Source organism: Vombatus ursinus, unplaced genomic scaffold (assembly GCF_900497805.2).
Source record: "Vombatus ursinus unplaced genomic scaffold, bare-nosed wombat genome assembly UNPS02014798.1, whole genome shotgun sequence".
Lineage (NCBI taxonomy): Eukaryota > Metazoa > Chordata > Mammalia > Diprotodontia > Vombatidae > Vombatus > Vombatus ursinus.
The window spans coordinates 72,058,377-72,072,722 of NW_020954576.1; the positions used below are offsets into that span (position 1 = coordinate 72,058,377).

The following is a 14,346-nucleotide window of genomic DNA, read 5'->3' on the forward strand; positions in this document are numbered from 1 at the left end:
GTTTCCAAACCAGTACCACTCAACAAAGGAGCCTTTGGGGATAGACTGTGAAAAATATGTTTCCCAAAGTCACACAACTCAAATAGGAATAGTCAGTCTTAGTCACCCACCCAGTTTGGGATGCAGATTAAACATTAACACCTTATTAGGCTCTGGTTCAAGTGAATCTTTCCAGTCTACTTTCAGCGTCTCTTTGGTCAAAAGAAAATGCTCATCCTTCAAAAACCTGGCTCAAATGGATAGATAGAACTATCATGAGCCACTAATCTTGCTTTTAAACGCATGTCATCAAGGAAATGAAAGGTTTGACTTGAAGTTTCTGATTAAAAAAAAAAAAAAGTCTTTACTTCAAAAGGTCTGTGATTTCATTGGTGTGAGTACCTTCTGCTGATGACCCTCCCTGCACTTACCTAGACTGATTCTCAGAGGACGAATGCAGAGCTCATCACTGGATGGTGCCAGCTTCATCAGGACCTGCCAGCCTTTGAGAAGCCAGCATCAGCTGATTGTTGCAATGAGGCATTGAAGGTGTACCTTACTAGAAATTCAGATTTAGGTCAGTTAGGAAATTCAGAATTCAATATCATTATATTGAATGATTACTTGGTGAAAACACAGATAAAAAACAGTTGGTTCTTTTTTTTTTGTTTTTAAATAAAGAAAGGCCTTTGATAAGGGGCCTTTGACTCTGTTGAGAGTGAGTTTGTCATTTTAAACTCAGAACTAGAAGTTCAGAATAGTTAATATTTAAGCAGCCACAGAATATTCTCCTAATATTTTACTACTTCCCTGCAGCCTAGGAAGCAAGTTAATTTATCTTTCTCTGAACATGTGCATTGATACTGATTAAGCCCCAGTTTTTACTTAGGTAACACAACAATTTCTATTTGATTTTGTAGGAAAGCAAGTCTTGAACATCAACAAAATAAGCATATTTAATTGTATACATAAGCCTGTACCCATATCCATACTGGCACAGCAAAATCCGTAGGGGCCAAGTCTGACCATACTGACACATGACCACAATCTTAGGACAAAGATCATGAAGTTTTGGGGAAACAGGCTGAGTCAGACAAAAACCCCGGTCCCCAATATTCCCTGTGTCTTGTGTCTTGTTGTAATACTGACCTCCTAGGCCTACCGCAATGGATTTCCTGCTTCACTGTTCTTCCTTTCCCAGGGCCCTCATGACATTTCCTGTATGTTCAGGGTCCCTGATTATTCAAGAACCCCATTGAGTCAGGGCAATACTCCAGATTGGAGACATTCTTTACCCTTTACCCTCAAATGCTCTATGTGCTTTATTTTTCAAGATCATGCTTTCTATTACTTAGCAAGGGTAGTCATTGTACAAAAGTATTCTGGCCAAAGTATTAGCTAGATAATCTACTGCTCTTCCAGCCATCATTCTCTTAATCCATGGCAGTATTGCATAGTGGTAAGAGTCCTAGACTTGCAACTAAAAGAGCTGGGTTCTACTCCTAGCTCTGCAAGTAATTACTGATATGACCTTGGGGAAGTCACTTCATTTCCCTGGGCTTCCATCTGCTCTTCTCTAAAATGAGGGGGCTGGATTGGATGGTCTCTGGTCTCTATGAATCTTTGTCTATAGAAAAGGCCTCTATGGAGTGACTGTTGGTGGGAATATCAGACAACCAGACCAGTCCAGTTAGAGGAAGAAATAGTTTCAAGTGGGTCTTTTGACACCCTTCAAATAATATTCCACACCTCTTGGGCTGCCCTTGCACTTGCTCTCTCTTCTCCCTTGAGATTTTTCTTATCAGAACTCACCATTCACATGTCACCCCAGACCCTTAGATCTCCCAGATGTGGTTCTAAATCTCAAAAAAAAAAAAAAAAAAAAGCCCATCAATTCAGATTCTACCTGAATTTCCCAAACCATTGTCCAGACTCAGTTTTACAGAGTGATTAGTAGCTCTGGCCAGAAGCTGCAGTTGCTAATACAATAACTAATGTGGGATATTATTTACATAGTAAAAGACTTGGGAAGCTATGTGGCTAAGCACTGGTACTGGGACCAGGAAGACCCCTCTTCCTGAGTTCAAACCTGGCTTCAGACACTTACTAGTTGTGTGACCCTGGGCAAGTCACTTAACCTTGTTTGCCTCAGTTTCCTCATCTGTAAAATGAATTGGAAAAGGAGATGGCAAACTGCTTTAATATCTCTGCCAAGAAAATCCCAAATGGGGTCACAAAGAGTCAGATATTACTGAAAAATGACTCAAAAGTAAAAGATATGACATGAAATTTGATTAGATTATATATCTATATGATTAAGATGCAGCTGTCTGAGAACTAGAAAAACTCAGTTAAATTGGTTGGCTATACCATAATCTAAGCCTGCACAACATACAGCCTGTGTACCACTTGTGGCCCATCAAAGGTTTCAGGCAGCTCAGAAAAAATGTAGAGGATATAAAAGAAAATAAAGATGTAACGAGTGCTCTGTCCATGCCCTGCTTAACCTGCCTTCCACTAGCCACTATGGTGCCCATTATGTAACTTGGCAGTAGGTTGCCACTGCATACTCTCTCCTGTTTGTCACCTGACCTGTAGAAACCAACCGTCATCAGTCTGTCTCTAGTCTGAGAAGAGTGAGAGTCATATCTTTTAGCTGTGTTTTTGGTTGTAACTGGTGTTGAACAAGGACAAAGTGAGTGCAGCCATGCGCCAATGCAGCTGACGCCTGCTAGGCAGCATCAACGCAAGGGCTTCTTCCCCTGCCTTGCTGCGCAGCTGCCCTCCAGGTTACATGAGTGTCAGGTGCTCTTTCCAAGGTCAGACACTCAGTTCAGTATTTCTTTGTATGTGAGCAGTTGCTGTGGTTCTAACATTTAAGTTTTAAGGGGTGATTTTGTAAAATGAGTGATAAAAAGAAACAGAAGATCGAATCAGAATATAGAGTGTTTAATCCAGAGTGGGCAAATAGATACTTGTTTACTTACATGAGATACAAAATATTGTGCCTTGTTTGCCGAGAAGTAAAGCTGTTGTGAAGGAATGTAGTCTTTGTTGCCGTTTCGCATCAGAACATCCTTACTTAAGCAAATTGGACCCCAAGGAAAAACAAATTAAAGTGTCCAAATTGTTGAAAAATCTCAGTGGGGAACACCGGTTTTTCAAGAAAGTAAACTAAGAAAATGAGGCAGCTGCTAAGGTTAGTTTTTAGATTTTTAAAGAAATCAATTTCAAACATGATTCCAGAGTATGATTAACTGATTGCTGACAAGAAGTGTAATATGTCACATTAACTACATGTAAACAGTAAGAAAACCTGAAAAATGTGTTAAAACTTGTACCGCTTAGCAAAGTAATTTATTTTAACATTAATGTGATTTCATGATAAATGAAAATCTTATATAAGCATAATTGATATTAATTGAAATTTACCCTTTTTAAAAATATGGTTTATTTGCAAAATAGTTTAATCATTAATTATACCTTTACTTGGAAAGTGAACCGCTAAAAACGTATCTGTGGCCCGAAGAAGTTTAGCCTATTTTAATGTTGGCCCCTACCTACTGCCAAGTTGTACAGGTCTGCCATAATCCTTTTCCTCCTCACTCCATGACAGGTTTGAACAATTTTCTTTTGTACTGATCCTTTTTTTCTATATAAGGCATGAAATTGACATCTTACCATTTTATAGACTTAGACTTACACATAAAACAATGTGTTTATTTGCAAAAATCTGGTTTTGGGAATGTGCCCTGGGTCACAATGACCTTCCAGTTCTTTCTCTCATGCCCTGCAGTTTTCTGCAACCAGGAATAGTTATATCAATTAGCATAGGCTTCTATCTTTAGTCTAGTTTACAAAGCTGTTAGGCCTGATCTCCTTTTGGCTTCAAGGGCAGAGCTAAAGATCCTTTTACTTGTTCCTGCCTGTGGTTGAGTTGGTTGAATACAGAAGGAAGTTGGTTGGTTCCTAGTCAAGCCTGCTTGACTGTGTGGTTGCTTAGAGTAAGTAGCACTTCCTCACTGGATACCACTGTAATGAATAGATACTGACTTTTTTATGCAAAATGCATGCAAGGGATCTATTCAAGAACTGTTTGCTTTACATAGCAGGCCTTAGAATTTGCCAGTTTACATTAAAAAAATATTTACCATGCATCTGTTACATGTATGGCAGTGGCTAAGTACTGGGAGAAAATTCAAACTAAATGTTCTCCACCATTCTTTTCAACTTTAATATTCTATGATTTTATGAGTCAAAGACATGATCTCTGATCTTGGGTAGGAGGTGGTAAGACAAATGCATAGAAAGTTTTAATGAAATCTAGAGATGTCTGAGGAGTAAAGCTTGGAAGAATGAGGGAAATCTTGAGCTGAGACTGCAATGCTTCATACATGGTAGGAGCTTAATACACTTTTGACGAATTGAATTGTTGAAAGGAACAGCATGAGCAAAAGCCTTAGGAACGTGGTTTGCTCATCAGATTTTGATTTCCCATGAACTGAAACCATAACACCTTCTTTCCTTCCAGGTTATAAACAGAGGACTTTTTTTCTTTGGGACAGCAACAGCCCTAAGTGGTACCTGCTTATTTATAACTTACATGTCACCAATGGTCCAACTGAAGATGCTGTGGAACTGGATCACTTCCTTCAGGAGCACTGAAAACCTCTTTTTGAAACTTCCATGGAATTAAAAGAACAAACTCTAGATTGTGATATTGGCTGTTATGAAAGAAAGTTATCTAATGGCAAATGGTTGGCTTCTTGGAAAAGACAGGCACATATTATTGACCTCCATATCCAACTCACTATTAGAAGGCATCCTTCAAATGGCAGTGCCATTTTGAATTCTTCTTTAGGGCTATTTAAAAGTTGTTTTGTTTTGTTTTTTTAAACAGATGCTACAATTTTTTTTTAATTGAGAGCACAAGAATGATTTTGGACCCTCAGGATAACATTGTCCTGAGGGTCCAAAATCATGTTATAAGTGATAGTGCTATCAATTAAATCCTTCTGGGAATTTTGAAATTCTGACTGAATTTCAATTTCATCAATAGATAATATATGAAAGCATTATAGCAAGGCTGTGATGCGTTACTCACCTGTAAGGGAAGTACAGTCTACTATATGTTCTGTTAGCCCCAATATTAAATAAAGCATTTCCCCTGTTAACACTATCTCTGGATTTCTATCATGGAAATTAAAAAGGCAATAGTGCAGATGCCTGATTCCTCCTGAAATGTCAGAAATCCTTTTCTCAGCTGCTTTTATGGGTACCTACCTCTTTGTTAAAATGAATTGGAATTTCTTATATGTTACTTCATTAGCTAGGTTCACGTTATGAACAAGAAGATGAAAAAATAACGTCATGTTGTGCCAGGACCATCATTTTCAAAAAGGTCATTTGTGTGGTCTCACATGAAGTCATTTGAGGGATAAATTTACATGTTTTCCAGTATGTTGATAGAGCTTTCTGATACCCTCATAGGTTTCTCTAAGGCTACAGCACAGACATGAGGAGAAACAATCTGCTTTAATGGAAAGGGCATTGGGCTAAGAATGAGTAGACGAGTTCTAGTCCAGATTTTTCCACTAACTTAACCATAAGATCTTGGGCAAGTGATTTTAGCTCTCTCTAGTGCCTTCTTATACAAATGAGGGAATTGGACTAAGTAGTCTCTGAGATAGCTTCCATAGCCATCATTCTGAGTCTCAAGTAACCCCGGAGAGCTCTAAGGGTATAGAGAATGAAAATGCTATTTGTCTCAGTTTTAAACAATGTGCTCCTGGGAATATTTTATGCATAATTCATAATAGTGTGTTCATACTCTTCTGCGGGAAAAAAATTATATGCAGTAATTAGTCAATAGGACTTTTTTAGCCCCAGGAAGGCCATGACATGGCTCAGTGAATAATTTTATTTAAACATTTTAAACACCTCAATTTTTGTACAAAAATAGAAAAATGTTAAATATTTTAAAATGTAAGCAGAGATGCTTTATTAGACATATGAAACAATGTTTTATTTCATTTTAGACCTTCAATAGCAATTTAACCAACTTGATATTTTAGCTTTAAGTTGTGGTTGGGCTAATCCATAAGAGTGACTTTCAAAAGCACTTTTTGTGAAAACTTTTTCTTTGGTTCTTCTCTCCTCAATGTACCAAGACACCCCCTCTGAAGTTCATGAAACATACAAAATGCTATACCAGCAAGTCAAACAGTTATCCCAATAATAAAAATGAAATGACAAGTAGAACAAATATTTTTCTTCTAAGTCCAGGGAAGAAGCTGGTATAGTAGAAAGACCAGTGATCTTTGACTCATAAGACTAGGTTTTAAGTTCTGACTTTAATATTTATTTAGTGTGACCTTGGGAAAATCACTTAACCTCTCTTAGCATGTATTAAATGAAAGCATTGGAGTAGATGAACTCTAAGGTTTATTGTAGCTCTAACATTCTGTGATTCTGTATGGCACTCTGGAAGCCCTGTAAGTTCATGATTTAAATCAATCTTTTTTAGTTGTAGACTAATCTGGAAAGAAAATCTTCTCCAAGTACTGACCATTGTCTAATGCACTGTTGGTGCTTGGCTAATACTATCCCAATCTATGTATGTTTAGTTAGGACTATATGCTTGGCAGATATATATGGAAAATTATCAAAGTGATTAACAAACCCCGTATCATATTTTCATCTCACATAGGTGATGACTCTCCCCAGGTTAATATTGTCTTCACCAGCTACATTTTCTGGTAATGCAGAAGTCTACGTTTTAGGTACCAGAAAAGTATTAGTATCATCTTAGAGTACAAGATTATTTTTTTTTTCAAAATGATGTCTTCTTTTCTCTAGCACTCACATATTCTAGAGTTGTGCTCAGCAGCACATCTGTCTTAATCTGCTGTTTGGTTATCATTGGTACACATAGCATTAAAGTCTTCTGACGCATTAAGTTTTCATTTATTGCAAACTGGGGAATTGCCTATAATCTTCATCTTAGAGCTGGCTAATCATGATATCACATTTATAAAGAAGACAGTTGGACATAATAAAGGACAGCACTCTTTAGCTACAATTGGTGACAGTTTTCCTACCCATTTTATGCATATATGTAAAATGCAGATATTTTGAAAGCCATATTCAAAACAGAAGGAGAAAGCATCACAAGCATTAGAAAGTACAGCATTTAGAAACATTTGGAATGAAAATAGTCATCATATTTGGAAAGGGATGACTCCTGACTCTCTAATAAGTTGTATGGACTTGTAATGTAACCTCATGGGACCTCAGTTTTTATCACATGTTAAATAAGCAGATTGGACCAAATGGTCTTTAAGATCTCTTCCAGCTTAAAATAATCCTCTAATCTTCTTATATTGTGAAGTCATATTTTAGTACGTGGAGCACCCGTTGACCAAAACCATTGCTCAGGTTATTTTCTGAGGTCAGTGAACATAACTGGAGTTCAACTGTGTCAACTCATTTTTATCATATCACAGTGGAACAAAAGTCCTCTGGGGAATTCCATCACAGTCTTCAAAATTAGAGATCAGAAGCTGAGTCTACTGCGCAGAATCCTGTCTTTTACTGTCCCCCTCCATCCCTAGAGAGGTCGAACTTGAATCACATTCACCTTTGTCCCACTGTTTTTGTCACTGTCATCGATCATTTGTGTCTCATCACTGGTGATGATGAAGATGATGGAGGAAGAGCTAAAAGTCACTTTCTTCTTTGGTCGGTCTCCAACTTTCTGGGACATCACTATAGGTCTGATCTGCTTTTCAGTCCTCATGACAGGTCTGTCTTTCTTGGACTGCTGGAATTTCAGCTGCCTGAAACACAGGAGCTGTAAAAGGCATCTTCGAAACTGCACAGAAAAAGAATTATGACAGCATAATGCCAAGTTAAAGGTGTTCCATTTCAGATGCCATTCAAGAAAATGATATAAAGATTATTCTGAGACCTGGGCATTTCTTGAGGGAAGGGGAAGTAAACCCCCTAAAGGTGCATACTTTTAGTTACCCTGGGCCCTGTGTCTTCTATCTAAAATACTCACAACACAAAACACTGTGTTGAAGCCAGAATCATGTTTAGTCCCTATATAGATCCCATTAACTGGGACAGAAGGCCAGAGACTTATACCCAGCCAGTCACATAATAAATAATCATGAAGCAGGCTGGGCCAAAAGGTGCGAGTGATATGTTCATCAGTCTTGTAATATTCATATTACAAAGGAAAGTACATTTATGATGATGAGGATGACTTTGACCCATACTGGCCCATACGTGACCCTGGGCAAAGTCATTTTAACCTCTCTGCTCCAGGCAAATATCAAAGACTACAAGTTCCTGAGGTTCTGACCTGCCTAAGTAGAGGGAGTTTCCTCCTGTGGAAATTCCTTACAACAGTGAAATCATAGATTTAGTCCCTATCTCTAGTCTTAGACCTAGCTAGTCTTAAAAGGGCAGGTTTTCTCTTTATAACTCATGTTCTCTAAGTGATTTTCCTCTCAAGAGAATGTAAGCTTAATGAAGTTGTCTTTGAATCCCCAGTGCCTTAGCACAGTGTCTCACAGATATTAAGTGCTTAATGTTTGTCTGTTTGAGTTGAATTATCCTACGTGTTATAATCACTAACTTACTAATTACTGAAATATGCTTATTAAAGATATGGTTGGAGGCAGATATAACATCCTCTTTCTCTGCTTGTACCCTCACTTCGACTCCTCTCCATTTTACGGATGGAAAAACTAAATTGGAGAGAGGTTGCAGGCTTTTTTTTTAGATTTTGGCATACATTTGAGTTAAAATGATAATTAAGTCAGATTAATAACATTTTTTGTTTCAATGTATAAAATTTAAATTTTAGCAATAATAGATGAATAAAATCAAGAAAAAACTTGTTCAAAATGAAGTCCTCTTCTATAAAGGAAGATTATTAGGCTGCTTCAAACAAGCTCAAAGAATATAAATAATTGTATAATTCCAAACTATGTGATTCTATCTTACAATTAGATCTACTTGTTTCATACTTTATAAAGCAGACTTAAATATATATTATATATATTTATGTATGTATGTGTGTGTGTAATATATATATTTAAGAGGGCAGCTAGATATTATTTAATTGATTCTGATGCTATGCTCTCTTACATTTTGGATGGGGAAACATTTTTTCTATCCCCATCAAGGGTCATTGAACCATTGGAGGGGAAATGTATTTGAGGCTGTACAATCTCAGAATGAATAGTGGTCTCAGAGCCCATGTTGTGTTCAAACACAAATCCCCTTGTAGAGGGGATTCACGCCCACATAAAAAGTAATTTCCTTTATTTGGAGGTAAATAAAATATGTTGTATTAGTTTTCAAATTCTAAACAGCGAATATAAACTCTATTTTAAAAAAGATACAACAAATACCCACATTACTCTTTCCTATCTCTGAATTCCAGGAATGTCTGCACTGAACTATTTAGCCCTCACTATACAGTGTTCAGCATTTTTTCATGTTTGTGTTATCTCCCCAACTAAATTATGAGTTACTTCAGGGCAGGGGCCATGTCTTCTATTTCTTTGTATTCCTTATTATACCTAGCACAGTTTGGCACAAAATGCAAATTCAATAAAACTTATTGTTTATATATGTGTGTGTATGTGTATGTATGCATGCATGTATGTATGTATGTATACACACAGATACATGCACTCATACACACATTTTCACCCCTCCATATGATGTCCAGGTAAGGGAAAGGCAGGTCAGTGGGGGAAAAGGAAGAGAATATGAGGAGAGGTCAGGATGGGGAAGAGAGACAGAGAAGCAAGGGGAGAGGGAAAGATCAAAAAGAGAAAGAGAAAGAGAGGGAAGCTTAGTGGAATCTGAGGTTAGTATATCCAGTCAATAAGTCTTGTATCATGCCATTAGTGCTACTAGGTCTGTGAATGTCAGAGAAAGTTATAACTTATATTGTCCTCTGAAAGTCATTCAATAAATGAGTTTTAGCACCTAAAGAAGGGGGAAAGGGAATAAGCATTTATATAGCACCTGCGCTAAGCATTTTACAAATATTATCTCATTTTATCCTCACAAGAACCCTGCACTTGGCAGGGTGAGTGGCAGTATCTCATTCAAGTCGGGACTTTGACCATATGCTTACATTGGGACCCAGTTCTGTGGGCATCACAGGATCATAGATGTAAAGCTGAAAGGGAACCCAGAGACAATCTATGCCAAAACTCTTGTTATAAATGAGGAAGCAGACCCAGGTAGGTTAAGTTGCATGCTTGCCATGTGTAAGAGCTAGAGTCAGGCACAACTAGGGATATAGAGATACAACAACAATAAACCATAGTCTCTGCCCTTACAGTTAAGTTAAAGAACTGCAACATATACAGACGAAAAGATCAAAAAGCTCACAAAGGCAGCAAACAAAAAATAGGATTTGAACCCAGGTTCTCTGACGCCAGAGACAGAGCTTTTTCCTCTAGTTCTAACTATTCTGGATTACTCCAATTCCCCTCTTCTTGGGGCCAAGGTTTCTGCCATCAGAGGACTTTTTATATGGAAAATAAGTTCTTCTGATACATAGGATAATTTTCTTGTACTGATTTAAATGAATGACTTCAAATGTATATGTGAGAGGTGTGAACTGGTTTGTGAAAGTATTACCAATAAAACATAAAAGCATTACATAGCTGTCATCTTTCACGATGTATCTTTCAACTGGAATTTCCAACTTGCTGTAGGGTAACCTAACACATTGGTGTCGTAGCTATCATCCTGATCCGCAAAGAATGTGATTTTGATAAGTATACTATCTCTGAGAGAAATAATTATTAATATCCAATGATTTGGGGAAATAGAATTCCCCCTTTTCTAAGGCCTTGATTTTAAAAATTCAGTCTCTTGAAGGACATTGCTGATAATGAGATTAGACCCACCCTGGGGCCACCATAGCCTATGTCTCAAATTTGGGTGGAGACAGATCCTTTTGTATAGACAGCCCAAGGCTGGGGGTGGTCTCAGTATAGAAGTTGTTTCTATGTCCAAGGGTGACAAGATGTCACTCTCAGACCTTCATTTTAATATAGCTCACTTATAGTATTAACCAATCTGAGTTGATTGTCACTCCTCTTCCAAAAGAATTTATAAGCTCTGTGCCCACAGCCATGATTGTTTTTTGTCTAAGAGAACTAGCCAAAGGACCATGCTTTTATTAATAACATGCTGGCCTTATTAATAAAATTATTAAATTACCCAGAAACTACATCTCTCAGAACCTTGTTAATCTTCATACCTCTCATCCTATCTTTTCCCCTGCTCAAATGACATATCCCCTTCAGTGGCTCCCTATTTTCTGTGGGATAAGGTGCAAAATCTTTAGCCTGCATTCAAGAGCCTTTCCAATCTTATCCTACTTACCACTCCAGCCTTATCTCCTGCTACTCTTTGCCTTTAGCCTAGGTAGCCTTCTTGCTATTCCCAAATTATATATTACCTACTATTTCCTTTCCAGGATATGTACTCTCTAATCATCTCTGTTCATCTTAATACTATACTTCCTTTGAGCTGCATTCAAACTACTACCACTTTTTTTCCTTCCTTAAAAACTAGCTCACCTTTTTCTTCTCTGAACTCTTACAGCTCTTCCATGCACTTTATGGCCTTGCATTGTTAATTATCTTTTCATCTGTACATGTTGCATTGCTTTAAGTAGAATGTAAGGGCAGAAACTTTGGTTTGTTGTATCTCTGTATTCCTTGTGCCTAACTCTGGCCTTCAACATGGCAAGTATTCAATTTAGCTGACTGGGGTAAAAACTTTAAAATGGACCTATTGAGTCTATATCCAAAGTCAGTAAAGTTTCACAGGAAATTCAAACATACCCTGAATTTATTTCAAGGTCTTTTTCTTCCTGCAGTTAATCCCTGATTTAGAGAATCATCCCTAATGCTGTCCTGAATTGACCCCAATCTATGATGAATAAAAGCATTCTGTTTGTTGTAAAGCATACCTTTCTGCTCATGAAGATGTAGATAATTGGATTGTATGCAGTACTGGATTTGGCAAAGAGAGATGGTATGATAGCCACAGTTGGTGTGACCAGGCTGCCATAGCCATTTGCTATCAAGAGACAGATCACTGCATAAGGCATCCAACAGAACAGGAATGTTGCTATCATTAAAAAGCACATTTTGGCCACTTTCTTCTCGTATCTCAGGATTTTGATCACTTGGATGGTTTGAAGCTCTTCAACACAGCGAAGCTACAGGAAGGCAAAAGAGGAAGAGTTGGGAACAAAATGAAAAATAATTTAAAGAAAGATAATTTAAAGAAATAACTTTCATTGGTATAGCATTTTACATTTTACAAAGCCTCAGCACATCCATTATCTGATTTCATCCTTGTAGCAGCCATATAGAGGTATTAAAAAATGCCCAATTAGGTGGTGCAATGGATAGAGTACTGAACCTGGAGTGAGAAAGGTCTGAATTCAAATCCAGCCTCAGGAGGCTTGCTGTGTGACCCTGGGCAAGCTACTTAGCCTCCATCAGCCTCAGTTTCCTCTAATGTAAAATGGGAATAATAATAGTACCTACCTCCCAGGGTTGTTGTGAGGATCAAACGAAATAGTATTTGTAAGGCTCTTTGCAGACCTTAAAGTGCTTCTAAATGTTAGCTATTATTATTATAAGGCATATTTTATGATCAACATTTTGCAAATGAATGAAGTAAGGTTCAGAGAAGTTAAACAGCTGCCCATTGTCATACAGTTAGTAAGCAGGAAAGTTGGAACTCTCTTGACTCAAAGTCTCTTGACTCTACGACTGGTATTTTAAAACTCATTTGTGTTTCGTCCTGATCTAAAAGGGGGCACTGAGGTAGTTCTCTCCTATATCAAAGAGATTACAGATTTGAGGTGGCAGAGAGGCCTCTTGTTTTCCCATAAGGGAATTTTTCTAACTCCTTAGCTGGGAATAAGAACTATTTTCCAGTTTCTTTGATTAGCTAAAAAGTAAATCCTTTAGATCTTAAAGGTTTACTCGGCTGGTAAACTCTGCTGATAAACCAGGCAGCTAGGTGGCACAGTAGATAGAGTGCTAGCCCTGGAGTCAGGAAGACTCCTCTTCCTGAGTTCAAATCTGGCCTCAGACATTTACTATCTGTGTGACCCTGGGCAAGTCATTTAATCCTGTTTGCTTCGGTTTCCCCATTTGTAAAATGAGCTGGACAAGGAAATAGCAAACCACTCCAATATCTTTGCCAAGAAAACCCCAAATACAGTCACGAAGAGTTGGATACAACTGAAAAGCAACTGAAATGAATTTCAGAATGATCTTTCCCAGAATATAATTCTCCAGCTCTCAAAACACATACCAAATTTCTGTTGATGATAGGAGTTCTACTTACGGACTTTGAGACCTATTCCTATGGAACATCTCAATAGTACACGTGAACTAGTGAAAGACCAGTGAAGTTGGGGTCTGTGTTCTGAGTACCAGCTCTGACATCTACTAGCACTGTACTCACAGATAAGTAGCAACTCTGTAGAGCTACAATTTTCACTTCTTTAAAACAGGGTCAGCAATATTTTCATTACATTCTTCATGGAGTTGTTGTGAGAAAATTGCTTTGTAAACCAGAAAGTGCTATAATTATTATTGTTGATGTTAATTCTCTTCAAAAACTCTACCATGATGCTTCATGGCATGGAAATGACCTTGGGATAAGTTAGGAGACTGTAAACTCTGTCAGTGCTCTATCAAGGGTCAACTTACCTTGTGATCAAGGAGGACCATTATCAAATAATTGGCCATCTATTTACACAATTCTTTTTCCCACAGACTCATGAAAAATTAAGTTTATGTTTATATTTATATAGGCTTTTGTGTGTGTACATATATATCATACACACATATGTATATATACATATAATATGTGTGTATGTGTATATATGTGTGTGTATATATATATATATATAAATCCTTATATTATCTTCACAATAATGCTGTGAGGTATTTAGTACAAATATCATTGTCTCCATTTTACAGATAAAGAAACTGAGGTTCAAATAACTTATTAAGTAACTTTGAGTCAGTAACCTAAAGTTAGGTCTTCTAACTAGTGTACCTATTGTACTGTCAAGTTATATGTTTAAAATACCCATGATACAAATATAAAGCCTATCAATAAATTTCTGATCCCTTAATAGGCATTTGAGGGGTATCAATTAAGATCTGTTAAATCAAGACAAGATAAGATTTTTAATTATACTTAGTAGCATTAAAGCTTTGTCAGAATCTCTCTCTCTCTTTCTCTCTCTCTCTCTCTCTCTCTCTCTCTCTCTCTCTCTCTCTCTCT

The 14,346-nt window shown here is 37.4% G+C and overlaps 2 protein-coding genes across 3 annotated transcripts in view; one reads left to right on the top strand and one right to left on the bottom strand.

Moving 5' to 3' along the window:
- LOC114049669 (kynurenine 3-monooxygenase-like) overlaps positions 1–5,153 on the top strand; it is a 60,150-nt gene extending 54,997 nt beyond the window's left edge. The window contains exon 15 of the mRNA XM_027870980.1: positions 4,511–5,153. Within this exon, the coding sequence (XP_027726781.1) occupies positions 4,511–4,675 (165 nt within the window). The 3' untranslated portion in view covers positions 4,676–5,153. The remainder of the gene's footprint in view (positions 1–4,510) is intronic.
- Positions 5,154–7,058: 1,905 nt separating this feature from the next.
- The window catches only part of LOC114049670 (opsin-3-like), a 51,989-nt gene continuing 44,701 nt past the window's right edge, over positions 7,059–14,346 (bottom strand). The window contains exons 3-4 of one of the 2 annotated variants that reach the window (XM_027870982.1): positions 11,999–12,250; positions 7,059–7,852 (exon numbers count right to left, since the gene is read on the bottom strand). In XM_027870982.1, the coding sequence (XP_027726783.1) occupies positions 7,589–7,852; positions 11,999–12,250 (516 nt within the window). In that variant the 3' untranslated portion in view covers positions 7,059–7,588. The remainder of the gene's footprint in view (positions 7,853–11,998; positions 12,251–14,346) is intronic. The other variant, XM_027870981.1, reaches the window with a different exon arrangement.